The 27,439-nt window shown below is 53.8% G+C and overlaps 1 protein-coding gene across 1 annotated transcript in view; it reads left to right on the forward strand.

Moving 5' to 3' along the window:
• Window positions 1-1,643: 1,643 nt before the first annotated feature.
• COL13A1 (collagen type XIII alpha 1 chain) overlaps window positions 1,644-27,439 on the forward strand; it is a gene marked incomplete at both ends in the record, with an annotated part of 141,670 nt that continues 115,874 nt past the window's right edge. The window contains 2 exon segments of the mRNA XM_079705576.1: window positions 1,644-1,937; window positions 21,989-22,066. Of these exon segments, the coding sequence (XP_079561702.1) occupies window positions 1,644-1,937; window positions 21,989-22,066 (372 nt within the window).

Below are 27,439 nucleotides of genomic sequence, written 5' to 3' on the forward strand. Positions count from 1 at the left end.
CCCACCTCAGTTTTACATTTCAGGGACCAGCCTTTTATGCCCTACCACCCCCCCACACTGTTCCTGGGAAGTAGGCTTTCTCCATAAACTCTGTCCCATCACCTCATTCTCAGGAATGTCAAGAGGTGCAAGGAGATAAAGTCTCGTGGGATACAAATGTTACTTAAAATGGGAGAGGTGACAAGAGAAGAGAGGAAACTACAAAATGCCCTTCAGGCAGCGTTCTCAACTGGAAATAGGAAATGACAGCAAGAGGGAGCACAGGAGAGAATTGCTCACCTTTAATGGCTGTGATGTTTGGGGCAGGCTGGTCTGACAGCGGAGGGCTGGAACAGGTCTCAGATCGATGGCAGACAAGAAGAGGAGGGATGAGGACCGGCAGGACTGACTGGCCCATTGGATACCCTGGAATAAGCCTCTGCTCAGTTTTTATTCACCTGTACCTTATGTCTTGGTCCTAAAAGAGAGACAAGGGCACCAGTTCTGCTACCCCCCTGGAGGGCTGACTTTTCACACTGGAGTAAAAATGCGGTTGGAGAAATGAGCCCCACCCAAGGCGCTGGGGCAGCTGCAGGACGTGGGAGGTACGGAGACCAAGGTGGAGCTGGTTTGGGTAGGAAGAGAGAGGATGAGACAGGACAGGGGTGGCCAATGGCAGCTGAGGGGATTCAGATAGTCCTGCTCGGGAGATAAAGATCCATCTACACGCCTGACAGTAACTCAGCCGGGCTCCTTGGAGGATCCCAAAGGCTGGCTTTGCCAACTTGTTAGAAAGCAGAGTGATGCCTGGACCCATGACTTATGAGGAAAGCAAAGAGGGCCCTCAGTGTGAATTCGGAGAAAGGGAGAGAAGTGAAGCCCCAGCTCCACTCCACACCCCCTTCCTGTCTATAAATAACCCCAAGTGTCGCTTCAAAGGGGACAGGGAGCGCGGGAGAGGGGCTCCCAGGGCCGGTGGGTGGGGGCAGCGGGCGCTGCAGACCACGCCCCCCACCCCGGGCGAGTTTGCATAAATAAACAAATCCAAGCCGTCGGCCCTGCAGGAGGTGGAGGAGGAGCGGGGAGGAGGAGAAGGGAGCGGGGCGGGAGAGATTAGTTTGGGAAGTAGCACGGATTGCTCATCCGATCCGTGCAGCCGCAGCCAGTGTGTCAAGTTACAGAGGCGCCGGAATCAGCCCCAGCGCTCCTCGGCAGCGGCCACGACCCAACTCTGCCCGTGGGGCCCTCCACGTGCACCCCTTCGCCCCGGGACTGAAACTGGCTCGCCCGGGAGACGGGAGACACCAAGAAGGACAGACGGCGCAGAACCAACTCCAGGACTCTGCAGATACTTGAAGGGAAAGACGGGGCGGAAAGGAGAGCCGGCCAGATTCCCCTAACTTTCCTGGACTTGGAACGTTCTTCGAAGTAACTTTTTTTTCTTACCTGGGTGTACCCCAGTTACTGCTGGTTGTGTTTTTTCGGCTTTCCCCCTCCAGCTACTATTTTTTTCCATCCTCTTTGCCGGGAGCCAAGGATAGGGACATTTTCCAGCGACACAAGCCCTTTCCCCCTGCCCCGCAGCTTGGCTCGCGCCTTTGGACAGCGGCTCTCGCCTTTATTTATTCTATTTATTTATTTATTGGTTCTCAATACGCGAGGGGATGGTAGCAGAGCGCTCCCGCAAAGCGACAGCCGCCGGTGCCCGCGGCCCTGGGGAGCTGGACGCGCCCGGGACGGTGGCGCTGGCGGTGGCGCCGGCGGAGCGCTGCGCGCGGCTGCCGAGCCCGGGGTCGTGCGGGCTACTGGCGCTGGCCCTCTGCTCGCTGGCGCTCAGCCTGCTCGCCCACTTTCGGACAGCCGAGCTGCAGGCCCGGGTGCAGCGCCTGGAAGCAGACCGTGGGGAGCAGCAAATGGAGCCGGCTATTTTGGGACGAGTCAACCAACTGCTGGATGAGGTCTGTGCTCTTTGTTGCTGCCTTTTATCCCTCCCCGCGGCGCCCCGTCACTCAGCCTCCAAACTCTGAACCAGCCAGTGCCCGTAGGCTCTTGCTCTTTCCGCCGCGCCGTGCGCCCCGGCCTCGCACCAGTTGTCTGCGGGAGGGGTGGGGGCAGGGACAGACGCCGTCCTGCAGGGTGCCAGGAAGACCCGGGCGGCTAGCGCGGGACCCCTCAGCTCCAGCCTCTGGCAGGCGTCTCCCGCGTTCCGCGCCGGAATCGCCCTGAGCGCGCGGGGCAGGTGGAGGAAGGCAAGGCGCGGAGGCGCGCAAAGGCGGCCAGGCGCCACTTCTCCCTCCCGGCACCCCGCCAGGGTGTTGTGAGAGCCGCCCAGCGCCCACGCGGTGGGACTTGAGCCCAATGGCCGGGGCCGAGGCTTGCTGGGCCCCCGCGGCCCTCCCCATCTATCCCTCGACGATCAGTGCTGCCTTTTATTGCCATGCTCCTTTGGGAAGAGAGAGGGAGTGAGTTATCCAAGCGGCTGAGGGGGACAGGGGGGCAGTCCTTGCAAGGGGTGGTGTCCTGGTCCCTGCCCAGAACGCTAGGGCCCAGGTGTTGGTCGTTCTGGTTCTGCTGTCCTTGGGCATGAATAAGCCCTTACCCTTTCGTTCTGAAGCTGGGTTTCTTGTCCCTGGTTCCCTGGAATGGTACCCAACATTTTGTGTCGGTGTATCTTTCTGGGAAAAGGATGCTGAGCTTTCTCCCATTTCCAAAATGTCCTTGAATCCAAGTGTATTAGAAGCCACTAGTGTCTCTTAGGCAGGGCAATCTCGGGACTTCATGAAAAGACCACAGGAAGTAGGGACATACAGTCTCATTAGTGCCACCAGAGTAAAGGCTGGGCCAGGAGACCGTGAGGCCTGGTGACTTCTGAGAATCTGGACAGCACAGGGATCCAGGGCCCGGATGAAGGGGAGGACCCACAGGTAAAGGCCACAGCAGTCTGGGAAGAACTCTTGGAACAGGCTGGCCGTGGAAGGTTTCCCAGGGGAAGAGCTGTGAGCTCTTACTTAGTAGGAGGTGGTATGGAACAGTGAAGAGCAGGAGGTGGAGCCCAGCAGGCCTGGTTTTTATCCCCACTCTGCTACTTAAGCTGTGCAACTTGGGGTAAATACCCTAACCCCTCTGAGTTCCACTCTACCATCAAAACGGTGGTGATGACAGCAAGTGTCAGAGCCCAGCAGTGGGTGCAGTGGGTGCCGATGGTGCACCAGTTCCCCACAGCCAGGCTCTTCTTGGGTGCCTCTACCAGGCAAAGCCTGCTCCTTGCCAAAATAGCTCTCCAGGGTGATCACGGAGAGTGAGGTCAGAGGGCCAGAGCAGACAGGGTGGTCACAGGACAAGTTTACTGATGCCAGAGGTGCACCCATGACTGCTACTTTCAGCTCATTCCCGTGCCCCACCGGGCCTCAGGGAAGCTGGAGGGCTCTGTCAGGCCACCCAGGGTCCCCTGGGACTCCGAGGGAAGCCTCTGGACTCAGCAGTGCCGGCAGGCGGCCTTTGCCGGCTGGCTGACAGTGCACGTGGGACTGCTGGGTGGTGGGGAGGGTGTCAGGACAGTGAGGGCTGCCCCAGGGATCCCTGGGGCCCTGGCTGCTGAGGGACAAACATCTGACCCTGGATGTTCTGCTCAGTTCCTCTCTGCATCCTCTCCCCTTCCTGGCCCCTCCTGCTGTCCAGGGCATGCCCCAGCCTTTTCCCAGATCTTGGCTTCCTCTGCTTAAGACTTAGCCAGGCCAAGCATCATACTCTCAGGGCCTTGGGGCTGACAGTGTTATTATCTGCCAGGCTGAGTCCTCCTCTCCAAATTCCTACTGACTTCTAGACCCCCATTTTACAGATGGGGAAACTAAGGCCCAGAGAGGGGCAGTAGGCTACCCAGAGTCATATGGCAAGATCCAGGACTGGAACCTAAGCTTCCAGTGACCCCGCCTCCAGTGCCCTCCCCACTCTGCCCGCCACCTTCCTTTGTTCCTCCTCATCCACTCATTCGGCAGTTGAACCTGAGAGCCAGCTGTGGGTCAGGCATTGTGGGGGCACACTTCTGCCCTTTGGAACTTACAGGCAAATAGGACACAGAGAAGAGAATGGGCAGTGACCATGTCGTGTGAAAAAAGCTACGATAATGGAAGCAGAGGAGATCTGGGGAATGGATTACCATGCAGCTACCCGATGGCAGGGGCTTCCTGGGAAAGTGATTTTCAAGTGAAGACTTAAAGGGTGAATAGGAGTTTTCCAGGCAAATGGGGATGAGTACGGGGCAAAGGGAACAACTTCTGGAAGCGGAAAGCCAGAGGGAGGGGTTTGCCTTGGGGAACTGAGTGGTGGAAGATACGGCTGGAGAGAGACAGGCAGCCTAGGTCAAGAGGGGCCTTAGAGACAGTTCATTCTTTGTAAGAGCACCGGAGAGCCGTGGAAGGGTCTTGAAGAAGGCAGCGACGTGCGTAGAATGAGTGGAAGAGCAGGGCAGAGCAGGGAGGCCAAACAAGAGGCTAGTGCAGCCAGAGGGGACTGTGACCTGGGCAGGGGCACTAGTGGAGACAGGGGAATGAATGGAAATGGCAGGCGCAGTGATGGGACCTGAGATCAGTAGCAGAGGGTGTTGGGACCAGAGGGAGGGAGCGGTCCTGTGGGTAGAGGGGGCAGGTGGTCTAGTCTGTATGGCGATAACCCCAGGAGGCCTCCCCTCGACGGGGCCTGCAGTCCAGTGGCTCCAGAGGGACACTCTAAGGTCTGCCCTGTCCAATACGGTAACCATTAGTCACATGTCACTCATTATATTTAAATTAAATAAAATCTAAAATGTAGTTCCTTGGTCACATTAGCCATCTTTCAAAGAAGTGCTCAATAGGTACCTGTAGCTAGTGGCCACCAGATAGACAGCGCAGCCATGGAACATGCATGTCACCGCAGAAAGGTCCACGGGATGACGCCGTGCCAGGAGCGGGCAGCTTCTGGGCCATCACAGGTGTTCAGGAGCAAGTGGAGGCCCTTCCTCCACCCTTTGCTTTCCTAGGTCTGTTCTCCCAGGTCAGAGCAAAGGGCAAAGGTGAGGAAGGGTGAGGAGAGAAGTGAGAACTGGGACCAGTGGAAACCCCCGGGTGGGAAGACCTGGCAGAGGAGAGAGGGCAAATGGTTTTGTTGCAGAATGATTCTGTGAAATGGACATGCAGGGGGTTCGTGCCTGCGAGGGGCACAAAGTCACCCCATGTGCCAAGATTCCAGCTGGGCTTTGCCAGCCTTGTGGCCGTAGGTACTCTATGCCCTGCACCTGTACCTCAGATTCCTTCTCTGTAAAGGTCTGGAGAGCTCCCGGGGACCCGGGGCAGGCAGTGCATCCTGGAGCAGGTGAGCCCGGGGCCACTCCCTGAAGGATGGAGGCAGGGCATCGGGCAGAGCGATCCTGGGGAGGCACACAGCCTGGGCAACGGCCTGGAGGCAGGAATCCAGGGGCACATGCACACCACTCATCCCAGTGGGGAAAGCAGCATGCTGGGGGCAGAGGCTGTGACTGTGAGACAGGAGGAAGAGGGAGCTGGCAGGCCAGGCTGAGGGTACCCAGTGGGGAGAAGAGGCTGGAATGAGGTGAGCTGGGGCTGATGTGAACAGAGGCCCAGATCTGAGTGGCTGAGCCACTGGGAGGGGTGGATCAGGGCCAGGAGAGGAGCATGGGGGCAGGAAGCCAGCTCAGGGGAGCTGGGAGTGTGGCTTCCAGGCCTCAGCTCCAGTTCTTCCCCCATCAGCGCCTCTCTCCTGGTCTGGGACCCTTAATGAGCGCTCCAGCTGCCTGTTACTTGATTTGCTTGCTGTAAAAAAAGAAACTGGAATGGCCCAAATGGAGGAAATCAGATGTCACCTAGGGCTGGGCAGACGGTGTGTGGTGATAGAGAAGAGGGTGGAATTTAAACTTGCCAAATCCATTTTGCAGGCCAAGGGGGAGCAAGGGGTGTCAGCAGCCTCCTTCAGGGTGAACGTTGAGGGATGCCAGGCAGACTCCCCATCCCCAACAGCAAGAGTAACAGCAGCTCTAATAGGAGTGTCCCGCATTTATAGGGTATGTACAATGGCCCATTGTTACGTGTATTATCTCTTTCACTCCTCACGACTTCCCTAAGGATTGATACTCTCATTGCCCCATTTTATAGCTGAGAAAACTGATGTCACTGTACCTCCATCTCACTATCTGTGATCCAGTCCTTTGGGTGTTGAGGGCATTTTCCACCCCAAGAAACCCCTGGGCGAGGAAGTGGTGGAAACTTCCAAGCTAAAATGTTGAGGGAACCCCAGGCAGATGCCCTCATCCCTAAAAATAATAATAGCAACCATTGTAACGGGAATGTTTTACATTTATAGAGTGTGTACAGGAGCCCCTTGTTGCGCTCTTTCCAGGAGCATTTGGAGGAGAGATCAGAGCAGTGGCTGAGAGATTGGGGCTCTGGATGGGGTCCTCTAGGATTGAGGACAGGAGCAGGCTCTTAAAGGGAGAGTGTGTGAATGGTGGGGTGTGGGCCTGTGTAGAGTGTCCTGTGTACATCACAGCTGCTTGGACCTCAGTTAATGGACAGACCTTAGTTCCAGGTGCCCTCAGATGCAGCCAGCGCTCCACTGAGTCAGTCCTAATACTACTCCTCTTTCCACGCTGTGAGTAAATGACTAGTCTTATGGGGAATTAATAGAGGGAAGATCCTCAGAGACCCTTGAGTCCAGTCCCCTCACTCTACTGATGAGAAAACAGGTCCAAAGCTGCCCACCAGGTATCAGAGGAGCTGGAGGTAGGACCCCTGTCTCCATCAGTCACCTCTCCTCCACACCACACCTTCTCCTTTCGGGACAGTAGTAATTGTCTGGCCAAGTGGTGGCCAAGACAAGGCAAGTGTACACTCCACTCTCCATTTCTTGGCCCTCAGCAGACATTATTAATCGATTGCCGCACCCTTTCACATTGAGTTTACATACAGCTTTGGAATCCTTTTCAACACTCTTCCAGGAAACTGCTACCCAACTAGCAAGAGTTGAGGCTCAAGATAAAGAGCTATTTCCTGACTCTAATTAATTTTTTAAAATACTGAGCAATATTTACTATAGATAAAACTAGGGAGAGCTGTTAAAGTTTTATTGCTTCTCCAAAGGCCTTAAAACTAGCAAGTAGCTCCAAACCAGACTGAGGACCTCATTAAGTAGCCAGCCCGCGTAAGAAGATGGTGGGAAAAAGTCAAAGCATCTGAAACAGTATGCCATCTGCCTTATGCACAGTTTCACAATTTGACACCCTCAGAAAGATGCCTTTTCCCCTTATTCCTAATCATTCCAGACTTGCCCCAGTGCCCTCTGGAAAGTCTTCCTAAACCACCCCGACCCAGAATGGGCCCTCTCCCTGCTCCGACTTCCTGCAGAACTGCCTGGCCATGCCAAGCATCTAGCTCAGAGAAGGAAAATAGACAGGGCACGTGCTGACTTTTCTTACCCGAGAACCACGGCAGGCATTACTAATCACTCAACACATGCCCCGTGGGTCTACCTAGGCCTCAGAGTCTTTGTCGACACAGCTCTCCAGGCTGCCACTCCCAGTCTATTAGAGTCAATGCATGAGATAAAATCTATCTGCCAGCCATGGCTCAGTTTCAAACACATTGTGCAGTGTGCCCTCCTCTCCATTGCCTTTAAACGTCTTGTCTCTCCATTTGACCCCATACAACCCAGAGGCAGGGATAGGAGGTCACTGGTCTCTGAGTCCTTGACTGAGTCTTGCCTGGGGCTTTGCACAAAGTAGGCAGCCCTCAGCAATTAGTTGCTGATTTAAGGTCCTACTGCTGGAGGCCAGTGAAGCCGTCTCAGTCAGCTGTCCTCCGCCCACTGCCCACAACCCAGACCCAGCTGTCCGCTCAGCATTTGCTCAGGGGGTGTGCCCTGGAGCTGGGTGTTTCGCAGCAATCAGTAGAGGATGAAATGATTAACTCCTTTTCAGTCAGAGCTGCAACCCCTGGTCCTGGCTGAGAGTGGGGATAGCTGAGTGTGATGTGTCCCCACCTGTACAGAGCAGCTAGGAGCATCCATCCCCTCCCATCCCCTACTCCCAAGGGTCAGGAGCTTTGTCTTCACCTGCCCAGGCTGCCTGGCATGTTTTTGGTTGGGGTAAAACAGTACAGTGGGCAAGCCCACAGCACCTCTGCTGCTAAATAGTTGTGTGACCTGAGTCTCGGTGTCCTGATCTGAAAAATGGGGATAACATCCTCCTCACAGAGTAGGTGCAAGATTCAGTTAATAGCAACTGTAACCATTGCCACGTCCCTCATCATTGGTGGAGATAAAACGAGGCTGTATCGTGTCTACAACTTTTATTAATAGCTAATATTTATTAAGCACTATCCAAAGAGCTTTACATCTGTTAGTTCAGTTAATTCTCACAATAATCCTATGAAGTGGTTATATTTTTACTCTTCCCTTCTTACAGAAGAGAACGCAGAGGCCCAGAGAAGTTGCATAACTTTCCCAAGGTCACACAGCTAGTAAGTAGCAGAGCCAGGTCTTGAACCCAGGCAGTCTGGCCCCAGAGCTGGCATTCAGAGCCACATGTGTATATGATCTGTATAAAGTACCATATTTCACTGTCAGCTGAGGTAGGTTACATAGGCCAGGGCTAGGGACCTGTTCAGTTCAGTCTGATTCAGCTCCCACAGAGGTGGCATTTACCGAACTGACTTGGCATCAGCTCACATTACCATCTTTGTTGCAAGAATGGAGCTGAGAGGGGGCTTCCCAGGGGGCTTCCCTGGTGACGCAGTGGTTGAGAGTCCGCCTGCCGATGCAGGGGACACGGGTTCGTGCCCCGGTCTGGGAAGATCCCACATGCCGCAGAGCGGCTGGCCCCATGAGCCATGGCTGCTGCGCCTGCGCGTCCGGAGCCTGTGCTCCACAACAGGAGAGGCCACAACAGTGAGATGCCCGCGTACCGAAAAAAAAAAAAGAATGGAGCTGAGAATGCCTCTTGATACAGCAGGCCTTGGTGATGAGGACCCTTAGAAAGTCTCTGTCCAGCCTTGGCTTCCAGAACGTTTGGGCTTCCAGGAGGGGTGAGTTAGGTCTTGTCTCTTGGACATTGAACTGTCCTCTAGGAAGCTTAGCCCCAAATCTGGCGTTCACCCCTCGGCAGAGCAGAGTCATCTGGGCAGAAGGTTTTGCATAAGCTCCAGCTTCAGGTCTGTTTTATCACCCTGCCCTTTCTTTTCTTTCTCCCTCTTCTGTCCTGCTGCTTTGCTGTATAATGTGTGTCTATCTGTCTGCCTCTGTAGCCTCCTGAGTGTCCCCTTTTGGAGCAAAATAGGGATAAAAGTTCTATGGTAACTAAACTTTTTTAAGTGACTCTCCCCTCCTTCTCTCATGTCTGCACACCCTCAAAGGCCTGTCCCTGGACTGGTGATGGTCAGGCTGCATAGTGGCACCGGCGGAACTTTATAACACACCAGAGCTGACCTCCTTCCCCAAACCCTGATGTGAATCCCCGTGGGTAGGGTCTGGCAGTAGGCTGTTCAACAAACTCCACAGCTGACAGTACTTGAGACAGAGAGTCTATCTGTTCCCCTGAGCCAGGAGCATCCTGTGCAATTTGCCCCAGGCCCCTTGCCTGAGTCCTGAGCAGTGCTTCAGGGGCTGATGGTGGCAGTAATGAGGGTCATGATGAGATGTCAATAAAAATCCTACCGTACACTGCACAGTTTGAAAGTATGGGAAGGTTAAAGAAGCGGAAGCAGTGGGATTTATTTTTTTGGAGCGGGGTTGTTGGGTTTGGGTTTTGGTCTTGGTTTTTCAAAAAATAAAATCAACTTTGCCCTCCAGAAGAAAGGAGGTTTCAGCAGAAGCCTTAGGAATCCTTCTCCCACCTCTTTTGGTTGGATTCTGTCCCTCCCAGACCAGTCTTTTTTTTTTTTTTATTCAAACAGGAAGTCACAAAAATTATAATCATCCTCATCAGTTCACTCAGTCCCATGTAATTAAATTTTTTTTCATCTTGATCTTTTGTTAGCACTTTTATGAACTCATCAGTTTTCCATTAGAGTTCTGAAAATGCTTATTCATTCAGTTCAGCAGTATAGTCAGTTACCAGAAACCTGTACTTGTCAGAGTCTTTTCCATGAATTCCTTGAAGATGAAACCCTTTTATAGAAACATTTTTGCAAAAGCATCAGAGTACACCCAGAACTGTCTGTAAAAGACAAAAGACTTAAAAATGACCACGGGGGCTTCCCTGGTGGCTCAGTGGTTGAGAGTCTGCCTGCCGATGCAGGGGACATGGGTTCGTGCCCCGGTCCGGGAGGATCCCACATGCCGCGGAGCAGCTGGGCCCGTGAGCCGTGGCCGCTGAGCCTGCGCGTCCGGAGCCTGTGCTCCACAACGGGAGAGGCCACAACAGTGAGAGGCCCGCGTACCGCAAAAAAAAAAAAAAAAAAAAAAAGACCACGGTTAAAGATTTGATGAAAGTTCATAATAATGCAATTGACAAGGAAATTTAGTTATTTCTGAGATATACATTTTAAAATAATAACTAGAATTATGACTTATAACATTATACCAGAACATATAAGATTTTTAGGAATTTCATGTAATATCTGAAACATTTATATTCAGAAGCAGTCTTGTTGAGTCCTCCGTAAGGAAAGGAAGTCAGCAGTTTCCTCCAAGGGAAACTGAGGCCCCGGGTGTGGGAGGGGCTGGGGCAGGCTGGGGTCCCAGCTGCGTGGTGGGCAGGCCCCAGTAGCAGAGGCACGCGGACACTCCCCGCTCCTCTGCAGCCTCCTGCCCTGGGTGTGGGCCTCCCTGCAGAAAACTCTCTGTGGCCCAAAGGGCGGGAATGGGTCTGCTGGCAGTGGGGACTCCTCTGAGCCTTCAAAGAGTGAGGGCAAGCCGAACACAAAGAGGCGGAACCGCCTGCCTGAGAGGCCGGGCACAGCCTTTCCAGGGGACACTGGGCCCCTGTCTCCCCTCCTGGAGGCTATTGTGGGTTTTCCCGAAATCCCACATGGCTGGAGTCCACACGGGCTGGGCCTCCTCAGCTCACTTTCCTCTCCTCTCACCCGTCCCCAGCCTCCCAGGCCTCCTCCATGCCTGCAGTCCAAAGCAAAGTCTCCGTCTTTCCTTGGCTCGGGCATTTCCTGCTGTGGGCAGCTCTCCCGGTCTACCTGCCCCCACGCCCGCCCCCCGTCAGGAGGCTCATTCCTACCTGTTCTTTTCACGTGGCATGCGGGATCCCAGTTCCCCAACCAGGGGTGGAACCCGTGCCCCTTGCAAGGGGAGCACAGAGTCTTAACCACTGGGCCGCCAGAGGAGTCCCCTACCTGTTCTTTAAGTTCAGCAGGGGAGGGCCTGCTGCCCCCAGAGGACACATCTTCCCCCCAAAGGCTGTCACAGGGCCTGGGATTCTGCCATCCAAGGGACTTTACACCTGCAGTCACCTCTTATGCTGCAGATGCCCTGTGAAGGTGCCTCTTAAGCCATCACTTGGAGGTTTTCTACATCAGGTCATGCTCTGACAAGGTGGCCTGTAAGGCAGGACAGGACGGGTGACCTCTGGGGACAGGGATGCAGAACGGGGCATGAGCTGGGGCTTTTCCAGGAACAGCCTTAGTGACTTCCCTGTGAGCTGGCACTGAGGTTTCCCAGGGGTGGGGGAGACTCGGTGACATGGGAGGGGAGGGTGGTCCTGCCTCCTCTAGCGTCTCCCCGCTCCACGAACTCAGAATGTTAGAAAGAAAGGAGTTATGTGCTCAAAGGAATCCCCGACCACACCCCTGATTCTCAGGCTTACACTCCCTCAGTGACGGGGAGATCATGGCTGTTCCGTGATTAGACAGCTCTGGCTGCAATGTTGTGTGTGGTCTTCATCTCGTCAGAGCTCCAGACCCATTCTACACCTGTCATCCCGCTCCTCCAGCATGTCTCGGCAGCACCTCACGTTCAGTGTCTCTAAGCTGAGTAGGAAGTCCGGCCCTCCCCAGAACCTCTGCATGCCCAGCGCTGGCGTCCAACTGCACCGATTCCGTGCCCTACCGACTGCACCTTCTCGGCCTCCCACAAACCTGTCTTCTTCTTTGTCTCACTGCCTGCGCCTCCCTACCTGAGCTACCCTTGGCTCCCCCAGGCCACGGCAGGATCCTCCTAACTCATTTGCCCCCATTCACCCTGCCCTGCCCTCTTCATCATCCACATGGCAGCCAGGGTAATCTTTCAAAAACTCTAAACACGATCACCACATTTCCCTGATTACAGAGACTTCCTATTGCTTCTTAATATGGTCCATGAGGCCTGCAGGACGGGGCCCTTGCCACCCTCTCTAGCCTCATGGCTCTCCTCTGCTCACTTTTTTTTTTTAACATATTTATTGGAGTATAATTGCTTTACAATGGTGTGTTAGTTTCTGCTTTATAACAAAGTGAATCAGTTATACATATACATATGTTCCCATATCTCTTCCCTCTTGCGTCTCCCTCCCTCCCACCCTCCCTATCCCACCCCTCTAGGTGGTCACAAAGCACCGAGCTGATCTCCCTGTGCTATGTGGCTGCTTCCCACTAGCTGTTTATTTTACGTTTGGTAGTGTATATATGTCCATGCCTCTCTCTCGCTTTGTCACAGCTTACCCTTCCCCCTCCCCATATCCTCAAGTCCATTCTCTAGTACGTCTGTGTCTTTATTCCTGTCTTACCCCTAGGTTCTTCATGACATTTTTTTTTCTTAAATTCCATATATATGTGTTAGCATACGGTATTTGTCTTTCTCTTTCTGACTTACTTCACTCTGTATGACAGACTCTAGATCCATCCACCTCATTACAAATAACTCAATTTCATTCCTTTTTATGGCTGAGTAATATTCCATTGTATATATGTGCCACATCTTCTTTATCCATTCATCTGTCGATGGACACTTAGGTTGCTTCCATGTCCTGACTATTGTAAATAGAGCTGCAGTGAACATTGTGGTACATGACTCTTTTTGAATTATGGTTTTCTCAGGGTATATGCTCAGTAGTGGGATTGCTGGGTCGTATGGTAGTTCTGTTTCTACTTTTTTAAGGAACCTCCATACTGTTCTCCATAGTGGCTGTATCAATTTACATTCCCACCAACAGTGCAAGAGGGTTCTCTTTTCTCCACACCCTCTCCAGCATTTATTGTTTGTAGATTTTTTGATGATGGCCATTCTGACCGGTGTGAGATGATACCTCACTGTAGTTTTGAGTTGCGTTTCTCTAATGATTCGCGATGTTGTCCTCTGCTCACTTTTGAAGTCTAGCCAAATGACTGTACACGGTCATGGCTAAGAGCACAGACTGCGGAGCCAGATTTCCAGGTTCAAGTCCAGCTCTGCTAATTACTGGCTGTGTGACACTGGGCAAGTTGTTTAACCCCTTTGTGCTTTGGGCTGTATCTCTATCAAATGGAGTGATGATGATAAGAGTACCTCCATCTTATGAGTGTTGTTTTTAGGATTAAAAAAAGTTAAAACACGTGCTTTGAGCAGTGCCTGTCTCTCCAGTAATAGATGTTGCAATCTCCCGACAAGAGCCCATCTCCCCTCACCCCCACTCGCACAGGCACAGTCATACAGAGAGGGTCATGGGCTCAGAGCCAGGCTCAAATCCCGCCTCTGCCCTTCTTGGCTGTGTGCAAGTTAATTCACCTGTCTCTGTCTCAGTTTCCGCGTTCATGAATGGGCTGCTGTGAGTGCTGAGTGAGTAAATATGTGCAAGACTCCTGCCTGGTTCACAAGAAGCACAGTATTACATCAGGTCTTAGCCTGTTTCCCCTGTACCTGGGCCCCTCCCCTGGTCAGCTGATGCTCAGCCTCAGATGTCAGATCAGCTGTCACTTCCCCACGAAGAACCAACCTAGTCGGTACCCCAGGACTGGCTCTCAGCACCTGTCCCCCGCTGGCCAGAGCTTTGATGACAGTGGCTGCTTCACATGGATGTGTGTGGTTTGGAGACTCTTATGTGACCCTCCCTAGAGAGTAAACTCCATGAGGACAGCCTCCACGTCTGCTCTGCTCACATGTGGGTCCCCGGCACTTTGCGTGGCTATGCTGACATAGATGCTTGATACCCATTTGTGGAAGGGAAGGAAGTGGGGGAGAGTGTCTGATTTCCGTCCCAGCAATCTTGCCCCCAGCCCTTCCCCACTCCACTGGGGGGGACCCTGCTTCACCCTGCCCTGGGTCCATGGATGACCTCCGAGGCCCTGAAACCGGAGGTCCTAGGCCCCATGCTAACCCGGCTCCCACCCACGTCTGCACAGTCCAGGGCCCAGCTCCTTTCTCCCTGGCAGCAGCAGAGACTTAGTTTAGCTGGAAGAACTTTCTCATATGAAGGGTGGAAAATTCACACAGGGACAGGTGCCTCCTTCCCCGATTTTCTGATCTGTAGAGCCTGGAGCAATATCTCTCTGTGGTTCTGGTGAAGCAGGGTGGCAGAGGCAGCTCGTGGCATCTGGAGGATCCTCCAGCCCCTGCTTCATGGCCCTGGGAGTCTATGATCAGACGCCAAGTCCGTTGCACAAAGAGAATGGGGGAGGGAGGGAGAAGACAGTTCCTCAGGTCCCCCACGACACCCCGTCCGGCCCCCAGCACACAGGCTCCCAGAGCAGACGGGGCAGGTCCAGTTTTGGAGGGGGTGGGTTGAGTGTCTCCATTTCCTCCGCTTCGATTTCACTCGGCTGCCTGCACTCCGGGGCATGCAGCCACACGCAGCCCTGTCCCCTTAACAAAACCCATCTGTCCCTCTCCTGCAGTCCCTGGGATTTGGCCCACAGAGCCAGCACTGTGCAGCCCTGGCCCTGCCTCCGTGCCTTTGCTTTTCTCCCTGGATTGCCCTCCCCCACCCTCATCTCCATCGATCTGAATTCTTCCCAAGCCCAGGCCAAAGCCCACCTGGGACCACAGGGATAGATCCTAGCGGGGGACAGGCCTAAAAGTAAGTAATTTGGTTCAAGTGTGGCTCAGAGACACCAGACCAGGCCCTGCCCTCAAAGGGCCAGCTCAGTCTCCAATGGGGCACCAGCCCAATAGCAGCTATGGCACAGGGTAATGAGAAAGCTCCAGCAGCTGGGATGGAGCACCCACTCTGTGCCAGCATTGTGATCAGATGCTGGCACAGGGGCCAGAGCTTTGCCCAGCATGGTCATTTCAATGGGCAACTCCTTCCTTCAACTTCTAGTTCTTGTGGTCAAAAGGCAGGGCTGCAGACAGGACCCTCCATCACCCTCTCCTTTGTGGGAAGAGGGGGTCTGAGTTTCCCAGGAGGGGGAGGGGCGTGACCACATGTCAGCAGCAGTGCATGAGGCCAGGCCAGCCTCACTGTGGCAGGTGGAAGGAGGCAGGCCTGGCACCAGCTCAAAAGAGAAGTGGCCTTCATCTGGCCGCTCAGAAAAACAGGCTGGCACAGCAGGTGCTCACCCTTCTTCACATCTGGACCCCTCTTTTTGTTTTCTGATCTCATCTCATTTTATCCCTCCAGCTGTCCAGTATGGTCCAGTGGATAACTAATAGTATTCCTGTTTTGTGGATGAGGAAACCAAGGCCCAGAGAGGTTACATCTCTCTCTTAATACACAGTTAGTGGGAATGCTGAGACTAGACCCCAAGGTCCTGGCACTCCCAAAGATAGCTCAAGCGCATATCCATACTGCCGAGCTCCCCATGGAGTGATGCTTCATCGGGATTTGGGGGCCAGCTGTGCTAATCCAAAAGAGAGTCCCACCACAGCCTCCAAGGGCAGGTGGGTTCTAATAGGAGTCATACACTAATATCAAAAATTAACTATTAAATGCTAAAGCACTTAGACCCGTGCCTGGTATATACTGCTCTATATGTGTAGCTACTGAATATTATTTTTAATATTAACTCCTATCTAATAATTCCACCTGGTAAGTGCTTCATGGTTTCCAAGGCACTTTCCACGGCAACACTTAAGAGGTTGGCAGGTGGGTAATACCCTCATTTTGCAGATTCTCCGAGAGGGCAGGTGTCAGGCTCAAGGTCATGGCTGTGGAATGAGGAGCTCACCTGGCCTCTGCTATGGGCTCCCTCCTCACACCACAACTTGGACCCACCCACATACTACAGGGGCCCAGGTTGAGCCTGAGCCCTTTAAGAGGCCTGTGGCTGAGTGTGGGGAGGGAGTGGGCCCTCAACCCCAGGCCAGGCTGGAGCTGCATTCTCTGGGGAGAGTAAGTGGCCACTTGGCATTTTCCCTTTGATACTGATACAGGCATTTTAATAGCTGCAATGATCAGGCTGGTGGTATTTCAGCTCTGGCCGTGTGGGGCATTCCAGGAGGCCCTGGCTTGCAGCAGGGTTGAAGCAGGAAGGCTTTTCTGTCCAGGGCCGCTGAAGGTCCACCCCAGGGCCTCAGAAAGTTTTACACCTGGCCCTGAGCCTCAGCCTGGGGATTTCAAACCAAGGGTCTCAAACTCTGATGCCTAAGGGGGCCAGGCTGGTGACCTAAGTCGGTGAGACTGGCCGGGGGTGGGGTGGTACTCTGGGTAGCTGGACAGCACATGCCCACCTAAAAGGGGCAGCCGTCACTCAGCACCACCCGATTGTTACCACAGCCCAGTGTCGCCGGATCTTCCCATTTACAAGAGAGATCAGAAATCTAGACCTACATGACATCTCCTAAGCAACAAATATTTATTGTGCACCTACCATGTGCCAGGCCATGTTGTAGGCGCTGAGGATATAGCAATGAATGAAACAGATCAAAATATTCATGTCCTTGTGGAACTTGCTTTCTAGGGATGGAGACAATAAGCAAGATAAGTAAGCCAACAACAACAACAGAATCTGAAGGAGAAAATAAAACAAGGAGGAAGGCTAGCAAGTATATTGCAGAAGGGCGCTGGGGACCAGGGTGGGGGTGGGGGCCTCATGGAGAGCGAGCCAGGTGGAGGGAGGGTAAGAGCCTGGTGGGAGTGGTCCAGGGGAGAGCAGGCGAGACACCCTCCTTCAGGGAGTTTTTCTAGGAAAAGAGCTAAACAGGGTCCATGAGGATTTTTCATTTATTTTTTTATGGTGGGAGGAAGAGCAGCATGTTTGCATAAAGGTTGCATCAGGGGTGGGCAAGCGACCACTAAATCCCACTGGAAGGCTGTTTTTGTAAGTACGTTTTTTTATGGGAACACAGCCGTGCTTATTCTGCTTTTCGCCTACGACAGTAGAGCTGAATGGTTGTGACAGAGATCATATGGCTCACACAGCCTAAAATATTTACTTGCTGGCCCTTCACAGAAAACCTTTGCTGACCCCTGGTGTAAGTGACCCAGGATAAGGGCTGGAGGGGGGACTTGCCTGCGTGCTGGTGGAGGGTTGGCCTAACCTGGGAGCACAGATGCAGATGGGCGGGTGTGCCTCGGGGCGGGAGCCTCTGGAAGGGCTCTTCTGTTGCTTCTGTTTTCGCAAGGTCATCAGGTGACAGTGACATTGGGGTTGGGGAGAGAGAAGGTGTGAGAACTACTAGGACAGTGAGATGGGGGGACTGAGGTATGCTTGCTGGGCTTTCCTCTGAGATAATGATCATGAATGAAGTGAGGCCGGTCAGCAAGGCTGGGCGCTTTCCCCAGCTTCATCTGCTGCTTGGATGCTGGAGTGGGGTAGGTGGAAACATTGCATCTGCCAGGTTTGTGGCGTGGCCGAGAGCATGTGCCGAAGGGGAAGGGCATCAAGGCAGCCAAGGGTGGAGCCTGGGGAGTGATTATAGTCACTGACCACAGAATTAGAGCTGAGAAGGAGGGAAGTGAAGCATGGCAGGCGAGGAACAGTGGAAAGGTGAAAGGACCCATGGATTGAAGGACCGGGGGCTGGAAGGATCCCTGGGGTTGAGTATTAGAAGGAATGAGCTGCAGACGAGGGTCAGTGGGTGGGGCTGAGGCCCAGACTCTCAAAGGGCTGCGATGATGTTCCGATTGAATGCTTTCCAAAGATAACCACTGGGCGGGCCAAGAGAACACACCCACACCCTGAACGTAGCCAGTTTCACACCTTTGTGTCCCTGGTGGCTTTGTCTCCTGCCCCTCCTGATGGATGCTCCTGATTCCCGGATCTGCCTTTCTCACCCAGGCCTCTCTCCTGAGTGCTGGAGCCACATGTGCCCCTCCCACCTGGACCCTTGCACTAACTCAGCTTGTCCTCAACCAAAGTCATCACCTTCCACAAGCCTGGCCTCGCCCCGTCCTTTCTCCACGGGGGCATCTCGGCCACCCACGGCAGAGCCCGGAGCCTACGCCCTCACCAAGTCCACCCCATGCTCTGTCCATTCTTCCTCCCGCATACCCCTTCCCATCGCCCGCCGCTCTCCGTCATGCTGCCAGGCCGTAGCCTGGACCACCAGCATCTCTTGGTTGGATGGGGGACTGACAGCCTTCAGAGAGGAGCCTCAGCCTCCAACCTTCTCACTGTCCTCGTCTATTCTCAGCATGCTGCTGGAGGGCCCTTACACCAGCCCGATTTGACCACGTGCCTCCTCTGCTTCAAACCCTTGGTTGGCTCCTTCGGTTTGGACCCTACCTGGGCACATAGGCCCCCATCACCCACTCAGCATTCAAAGTCCGCAGTCAGCTGGACACTTCTCAATGTGCTTCTCCCACGTGAGGCGCAAGCCCCTTTGCCGATGGGGATGGTGTCTTGTTCTCCATTTTGCAGTCTCTCAATTAGTAGGAGCTCCATGGATATGAGATGAATTGAACAAACACACTGAACTTGAAGGTGGAAGACCTGGAATTTAAGCTCTCTGTGGCTTACCTGTTCAAGGCAATTCCCCTTCGCTCTCTGAGTCTCAGTTTCCTTTATTGTAAAATGGGGCCGATTTGTGGCCTGCCTATTGCGCGGGGTGATGGTGAGGGTCAAGTGAAGGCTCAGGGAATGTGAAAGTCACTCCAGGTTTTCCTGAAGCGGAGGTTTGTGAGCAAGAGGCTTATCGGATCAACATTGGAGAGAGTGAGGGAGGCAGGGTGGGTAGAGGGTTGAGCCGTGATGCGGTCACGACAGAGGCCTCAGCTGGTCCCGTGGGGCTCTGCAGCTCATCCTGAATTGAGTCCTAGGGACCAGACGGTATCTATGAGCAATTGGATGCGGTTGTCGGGGGAGTGGACATGACCCTGGTCAAGGCAACTGCTTAAGGTGAGAGTGGTTCCTAGAGAGGAGCTCAGCCATCAGCAGCCAACATACCTGGCGCTAAGGGTGAGTCCTGACACTCTCCTGACTGGGAGACCCGGATGGCTCACCGCAGCATCCGTACTAGCTCTAGATTTTTATGGCTGTCAATAAGCCATGGACATGTCAGGAGTCTGTGTGCTGCTAAATTCAAAGTCTCTGCCAGCGCCCAAAAGATCTGCCCTCCCACCACGTTCCCATCCTTCCTTCCTCACCCAAGTCCCTCCTGCCACACTGTCCCCTATCCTCCTCCTCAAACACTTGGCACACAGTCCCATCACTGAACCTTCACTTCTGCTGTTCCTTCTGCCTGGAACACGCTTCCTTCACATCTCTCTACGACTCATTTCCTTATTTCTGCCAGCTCTCTGCTCAAACGTCCCCTGCACAGAGAGAACTTCCCTGACCCCCGAGTTTAAAATACCACCTTCCGTCACTCTCCGTTCCCTTACCCTGCTTTATTTTTCTCTATAGTGCTTATTGCTGCCTGGGTTATATATTCATTTGTTCCTCTATTCATTGTCTGTCTCCTCCACTGGCAAATAAGCCCCTTGAAGAGCCCACAGGTTGTTGGTGGGAAGGGATGTGGAAGCAGGTATGTACAGTCCCTTCCTTGGAAAGTGATACTAGTGAGCTAGGCTCAGAGCTGGGCATCTCAGGGCCTTCCACCAGACCTTGTCCTGGGATGTCCTTGGTTTGCCCGGTGGCCACTCTGTGCCCACCTCAATAGTCATCCACCTAGTATTTGTGTGCCAGCTTCCCTTTCTGAGTGAGGGTCTCCCCTTTGGGACATTCCTCGCTTTCTCCTCCTCCTGTGTGTTTTGACCTCCAGCCCCCTTCTGCCCTCCCCTCAACACTGTCGATCTGCCCCTCCCCCAACACACACACACACACGCGCGCGCACACGCACACACAGGCACACACACACAATGGCTAAGCTCGCTCTTCCAGGAGAGTTTGTACACACCCTTCTCCAGCAGGATGGAGTAGACTTTATATCAAAAGACCTGAGTTCTCATCCCACATCCACCACATACTGATTGTGTGACCTTGGGCAAGTCACTCAGCCTCTCTGAGCCTCACTTTCCTTCAGCAAGAAATGAGGTCACTATTTAACCTACCTTAGAGTTCGATTATGAAAAATAGATGTGATTCCCTGTAAAAGCACCCAGCTTAGCGCCAGTACACAGTGGGCGCTCCGTAGACATTAGTTTGATGTGAATCCTCAGGAAGCTTTCCTGACCTTCCCTCTCCACCGCCAAACCAGAGGTGACACCAAGTCCTATGACACCTTCCACGTGACTTCCTTTACCTCTCACCCTGAGTGGCAGAACTACACAGTAGTGGGAAGCCATGTGCTGGGGAAATGCTTGCGGGGAGCCAGCCGGCCTTCTAACCGGTCAACAGGTCGGGGTGGGGACCACAGTGCACAGGACAGCCAGTCACAGCCAGGCACACAGTACAGGCCCCATGGGCCCAGATCTTCCAGTTTTTCAAGAGAAGTTAGAAACACAGACTTTCATGTGAAATCAGCCTCTTCAAAACACTGGGGACAAATTCAATGAAAAAAAAATCACTGGGGGAACCAAATAAAAATACGTCTAGCGTTTCCCTGGTGGCGCAGTGGTTGAGAGTCTGCCTGCCAATGCAGGGGACACGGGTTCGTGCCCCGGTCCAGGAAGATCCCACATGCCGTGGAGCGGCTGGGCCTGTGAGCCATGGCCGCTGAGCCTGCGCGTCCGGAGCCTGTGCTCCTCAACGGGAGAGGCCCCAACAGTGAGAGGCCCGCGTACCGCAAAAAAAAAAACACCAAAAACATCTAAAGGCCAATTTGGCTCTGGGACTACCAGCTTCTAACTGCAGAACTAGCTTCAGAGAGGGCGGGTCCAGATCTCAGCCCTCCTCCCCTGTGACCTCGGCCAGGTTAGTCTCTTCTCTGTGCCCAGGTCCCTGACCTATAAAATGAGTGTAATAATAGCTAACATTTATTGATGCCTCCTGGGCACCTTTCTTTCTATGCACCAACTTCTTTGATCCTCTCAGTAACCAATAAGGTCAGGACTGCTATCAGCTCAGGGGCCAAGAACTGCTAGGATCCCAGGCGGTCTGACCCCAGAGGCACACCTGTTAACCTCTGTCTTCCCCCCCACCCCCCAGCAATCCCCTCCCTCGGTGGTGGTGAGGACCGAGGCGCTCAGTGCCCAGCGCCCTGCCCTTTCCAGGTGTCAGGGCTGGCAGGTGTGTACCTGTCATCGGTTCATCTCCACGGAAGTGGCAGCTGCTTGAGGGCAGGCGTCTCAGTCTTCTTGTTACCGCATCTTTGGGGCCTTCCAGATTGGCCCAAGGATAGGCAAGCTGGTGACAAAGGGTTCTGATGGAGGGACAGAGGGCCTGCCTGTACCTGGCTCTGTGAGCAACACCGGAAGAAAAGAGGTCACTGTCCCTGCCCCCGGAATCCATAGGTGCCCAGGGCTAGACAGGAAACAATTAGCAGAGAGCCAAGAAGAGCAGGTCGCTGTGCCTGTGAGCTGCAGGAAGGCCACACTGCTTTATAGGGTCCCGTGCTTGAGTTAATTTCCTTCAGAGCTCTCCGAAGACATCAGACCCCGAGGTTACCAAGATGGGACCTCTCCATCTGCTTCTTATTATCCAGATGCCTGGTGGCCAGTCTTTGATCCAGGACCAGTCCCCCTGCCAGCCCCCAGGCGGCCCCTCTCCCCCGCCCTCTCTCCCTCCCACCCCCCAGCCCCCAGCCGCTTTCCAGAACTTGGCGTTTACAACTCCCAGTGACTGTTCTTCTCTGTCTCCTTGTGCAGAAATGGAAGCTCCACTCACGGAGGCGCCGGGAGACCCCGAAGACGTCTCCAGGGTGTCACTGTCCGCCAGGTAAGGAACCCTGCGAAGGGGTGACAAGGACGGAGACACACACCAGAGGCCCTCTCAGTGGCCGTGCCACACCCTGTTCAGAGCGTCACTTTTCATTTGGAAGATGGAAATGACGGTGTCATTGATGTTCACCCTCCATGTACCAGTTGATGGGCCCCATCCCGCATCCATCATTCATTTGCTTATTCAAGCTTTCATTTATTCATCACCTCTTCTATGGGCCAGGTACTGTGCACACCAGGCTGTGAAATCAGGCAAGATAATGGGTGTGGCAACTTGTGAGGTGTTTCGTGGAGTTGAAGAGAAGAGAGGCCCCCCACTGTGCCTCTTGCTCCTGGCACGTAGTCGGTTCAGAAGCGCTTGTTACCCAAATGAATGAATTACCCTGTAATTGCAAAACCTTGCCTGCCCCAGCTAGGTGGCTTAGGGGCCTGTGTGTTCACTGTCTGGTATCTAGGCCACACACACACACACAAACAAGCTTAAGGTTGCTGGGTGATGTGGTGTGATCAAGCTGACCAGTCCAATGTGGATTCCGAGTCTGCCTTTGCCGTTTCCTACTCTGTATGGGCAGCTCCCTACCGAGGACGTGTTCCAGTGCTCTTCCCCTGTGCTGTGTGGCCCCCTCCTTACCACATCTGCTCATTCAGTCCCAGCTGTGGCCTGGGTCCCAAGCACAGAGGTTTAACTGCATTGTCTGCAGTTAGTAATATTGACAAGTCATGGTTTTCTAAGTTACCCACCATCGTTATTAAGCTACAAGAATGACAGATGGGCAAGTTGGGCAAGTTTCGCCGTTGCCGTGAGTCATGGGAATGGGTTTCACCCCTTTGGGGCTGAGGGAGGAAGCTGAAACAGGGTGTGGGGCAAGGTACCCCTCCCAAGGAACCGCCGAGGGTTTGCCCTGCTCCAGGCCGCTGCCAGCTCAGAGTGTGGCCCTGGATGCCCACTGAGGCAGGACACTCCACTGGACACAGGGGCCGAGGAGCCCTAGGAGCCCCCACTCAGGGTCCCCAAGCCAGGGACGAGAGGCCGACAGATGCTGAACACGTGGGAAATGGAGGGACCACATTCACTGGAGAGTGAGTGGGCTGAGTCACAGTTGGGAGGCACAGTTCAGGTGCCACGGGAGCTGGTGAGACCGCGACGGGATTCAGCTGGCCTCAGGCAGAAGAGGGTCATCTGGGTTAATTAAAAGGGTGTCCAGAAGCCCTGGGAAGCTCCCTCCCTCCCTTGGGGTCCCAGAGATTGAGCCCTGGGATCTGGGATAGCTTTTGGGGAAAGAATGCCAGGATTAATGAGATGAGATGAAGGTGAGGGTGTGTTGACGGGGCCTGGGCAGAGCAACCGTGTGCATCGGGGTTTGTGGGGCAGCCGCGTTTCAAACCACCATGTCTGTCATCCTCGTAGCTCTTGGTCCGTTGCAGTTGTTCTTGCTTGAAGTATAGAATGCTGGTGAAGGGCAGGAGACTTGGAACCATGGAAGATATAGGTTTGAATTCCAGCTCTGACATTTACCAGCTGTGTGACCTTCAGAGAGTTATTTAACCTCTCTCTGCCCCGGTGGCCTGGTCTGAGAAATGAGGATAATACCCGCCTTGCAGGTATATGGCAGAGGTTCAGTGAGGTCCTCACAGAGAGTACTTAGTACTTCCCTGATTCCTAGTGAGCACTACTGTTATTTTTTGGTTTTCTCCTCGATTCCTCTTGCACTTTAAAGATGCACTGAAATCCTTATCAAACACTGTGTCCTGGTGTCGGGGGCACATTTACGGGCACACAGGCTCATCCTTCTCCCTTCCCCGCCTGACTGGGTTTCTCATTTTTCTGCCTCCATTCAAGTGGGGGCCTACCAATAGGTCTCCATTTTGTGCTTGGGAGAGTCTGACTCGGATGGTCCTGGGAGGCTGAGAGCTAGGAAGGGATGTGGCAGGAGGGAGGAAGGACTGGAAGAGTGCTCCAGCTCTTGGATGGTGAGGAGGAAGCTGTGGAGCAGCCTGAGCAGCTCAGAGGTGGTGGAGAGGAAGGATGCTTGGAGGTGCTGGGGGGGAAGAAGGGCTTGACACTGGTCCTCTGTGGGAAAGGCCACCAGCAGGGACTGAGTGGGCCAGGAGATGGGAGGAGAGTGAGCAGGGGAACGTGCGAGGGGTGTCCCGAGTGTTGGAGAATTCCCCAGAGGGCAGTTTGGCCCGAAGTATAGAGCTCAGAGCCAGGTGAGCAACACCAGGAGAAAATAAAGGCCCCAAACTGAGGCAAAATCAGAAGGAGAGTAAGATGCTCTCCCAGCTTTTTACAGAGTCAGCAAGGGAGGACTGGAGGGCTGCACAGAGTCGTCTCAGACAGCAGAACTACAGAGTAAAATGCATCTCCTAGGATGGGCTGAGTCCTGCTGGGTCCCTGAACCTGCCCCCTCTGCCCAACCTGAGGCTTCGCACCCCGTGGTAAAGGTACCTCCTCCACACTAAGGCCTGGGCCACGTGGCTGCCAACCTGTGCTGAGTAGCAGCAGTTACTGCCCCTGCCCCTCACTGGGCACCCACTCTGTGCCAGGCACAGTACTGAGCACTTGACATTGATGGATGACCTTCCCTGGAATGCTGGAAACAGGCACAGTGGAGTTCTGGCATTCTGAAACGTCCGTGGTCCCCAAAATCAGTAAAACACCACTCTCATCCTTGTACGTGAATCATGCATCTCCGATTATTTCCTTAGGGTCAGAGTTTATAAACTACTTTATGAACCATTTTAAGGCTCCTGATGCTTGCAGAAGGACTTACACAATTGTAAAGTGCCGCAAAGCATTATTCACTTTTTTTCTGGCCAGCACCTAATATTGTGCTCCACACATAGTAGATGCTCAATGAATGTTCAATAAATTATCATCAGTAATCATTCCTGGGTGATTGGAAGCTTTCCAGTGTTCTCCATCTGACCTCTGGTTGGCTTCTGACGCCTCTCCCCCTCCGAGACGGCTCTGACTCTTGCCTGATGCTGAAATCACTTGCTGTTAGGACACAACAAATAAACACACACTCTTCCATCCCACTGTGGCCACTGGATTTGGAACCTAGAGCCCCAGACCTGTGCCTGCCCCCAGTTTTCCTCTGCAGCCAGCCGGGCCAAGGCTGGAGCCCTGTGGTGGGTGTGTTCTTCCTTGTGGCAGCCTCGGGCCCCTGGGCAGCATCCAGAAGGCTTGGGACACATAATCGTGGGCAGAAAACCCACCTCTTTCCCTTCCTACTCTGACCTCGCCAGTATCCTCCCAGTATCCTCCCTGTCCCAAAATAGCCACCTACTAGCTGAGATCTGGCTGCATCCTGCTTCTGGGCTGCATGCACTGTTTGCCAAGGGAGGGTTGGGCCTGCAGCTCTGGGATGGGATGCCAAAGGTCAGGCCTTGTTAGAAGGGTCACAGTGGCCAGAAGTTCAGAGGAATAGGTGTGGGCCACTTGCAAAGCGTATGGCCTGGTAGGACAGGAGAAGGGCCTTGGGAAGACATATACAGGCTGTGGGACTTTCTAGGCCACTTGAGAAGAATACACAGATCAGGGAAACTCCCCATTCTCTGTCCCTGTTCTCAGTAACAACCGAGGAGCAGGACAATATAGGCTCCGGTCGGCAAGGAAGCAGCTACTTCAGGCCCGCCACGCTGGGGCTGGGCGGGGCGGGCAACAGGCAGGACGGTCTGTGGTTGCACACACACAGGGAGCTGTGACCAGCTGAGCCGCTGGAGCAGATCCCTTCACAAGCTGGGCCTCATCTCTAAGGCGAAGAATAGGCCAGAGTCATGTGCTGACCACCAAGCCAGAGGTCTGGACTGCAAGAGCGAAGGCAAGGGGGTGATATGGTCAGGTTTGAGCATGAGTGCCATCGCCAGCACTGGTCCACAGGATGGATGGAGGGGAGAGAAGATGCCTTCAGCCAGGCTAGTGGGAGGGGCAGTAGGCATCCTGTGGTTTAGGACTGCCAACGTGAGGTGTGCACGAAGTGCGGGGGATCCCAGAGGAGCCTGGGACTCTGGGAAGGCTTCACTGAGGTGGTGGCACTGGAGGGTGGCTGTAAGGAACAGGAAGCAGGTGGGAAGGCGTATAGTTATAGACTCAGCTGCCCCCAAAACCAGAGACACCCACCCCACCCACCACCCCCGCCAAACACAGCGATTCCAGCAAGGTAGAGGGGGAGGTCTCTTCCTTAGCAGGCCAGAGGACAGTGGTCCAGGCTGGGAGACTGGCCCTGCCATCTTCGTCATGTGGCTTCCATCTCTGGGCCCCTGACAGCTGCTCTCTTCTCACCATCAAATGACCACTGTAAAAGGGAAGGGGTCCAGGGGAGTATATGCCCAAACCCTTAAGAGCAAAACTTGGAAAAAAAAAATAAAACATGCATCACTTCTGCTTATAGCCCATTGACCAGCACTTAGCACATGGTTACACCCCAGGTCCAAGGGAGGCCAGGCAGTGTTTTTTGCTGGGCGGCTGTATGCCCAGATACAACTTTATTGTTACGGGAGGTGGGAGAACAGATACCGAGGAACTCTGCATAGAGGGCATTCCAGGCTGAATCACGACACGGACAGAGGCTCAGAGAGTGAGAAAAAGGCAGGTCTGTTTAGGAATGGCAAGCAGTTGAAGAAAGTCGGAGCATAGAAGTAGTGATGGAAAATATGGGTGGAAAAAGACAGCAAAGGGACAGGCTGAGGAGACCTGGCTTTCTCTGTTCGGTGGGGGGCAAGCGGTTGTCATCCTGAGGGTGGTAGTTTTTTGGCAATGGCTGCCTGCAAGGCTTTGCTGAGTTAGATTCTGTGGCTGCAGCCAGGCTCATCAGAAAATGTGGCAATTGCTTAATGATGTCTGATATGATAGGAGTGATGTCTGATATGATAGGAGTTATGTGCTGCTATGCCTGTGCCCTGGCTTTGTTACCCCACAGGAGATGACGTGGTGTCAGTGAGGTTTGGGGAAGCGGCAGTGTGACCTGATCCAATTCATATTCTAGAGCAATAACTAGCAATGAGGTGAAGGATGGCTTAGAGGGCAGAGAAACCCCTTCCAGCAGCAAAGTCTGTGAACAGAGCTTTATTTTCTCATGCGCTACTATTTGTGTTGAGGTTGGAACTGCCTCTCGGGCTTGGTTATTTTCCGTAGGTGGTGAGAGCTGGTGTCCACATGTCCTGAAGTCCTTCCTTTGTCTAGCCTGGCCCTGTTTGTCCTGGCACCAGATTTCACCCCCAACAGTCTCATGGTGTTTACAAGGGCAGAGCCTATGGCCAGAGCTTCCATCCCAAACTGGGCTGCAGCAGAGCAGATCCATAGCCCCGCTCTCTTTGTGGTTCTCCTTATTTCAGACTTGCCTGACACAGAAAAGGGAGAATTCAGACCAAAGT

Source organism: Hyperoodon ampullatus (genome assembly GCF_949752795.1).
Source record: "Hyperoodon ampullatus genome assembly, chromosome: 1".
Classification (NCBI taxonomy): domain Eukaryota; kingdom Metazoa; phylum Chordata; class Mammalia; order Artiodactyla; family Ziphiidae; genus Hyperoodon; species Hyperoodon ampullatus.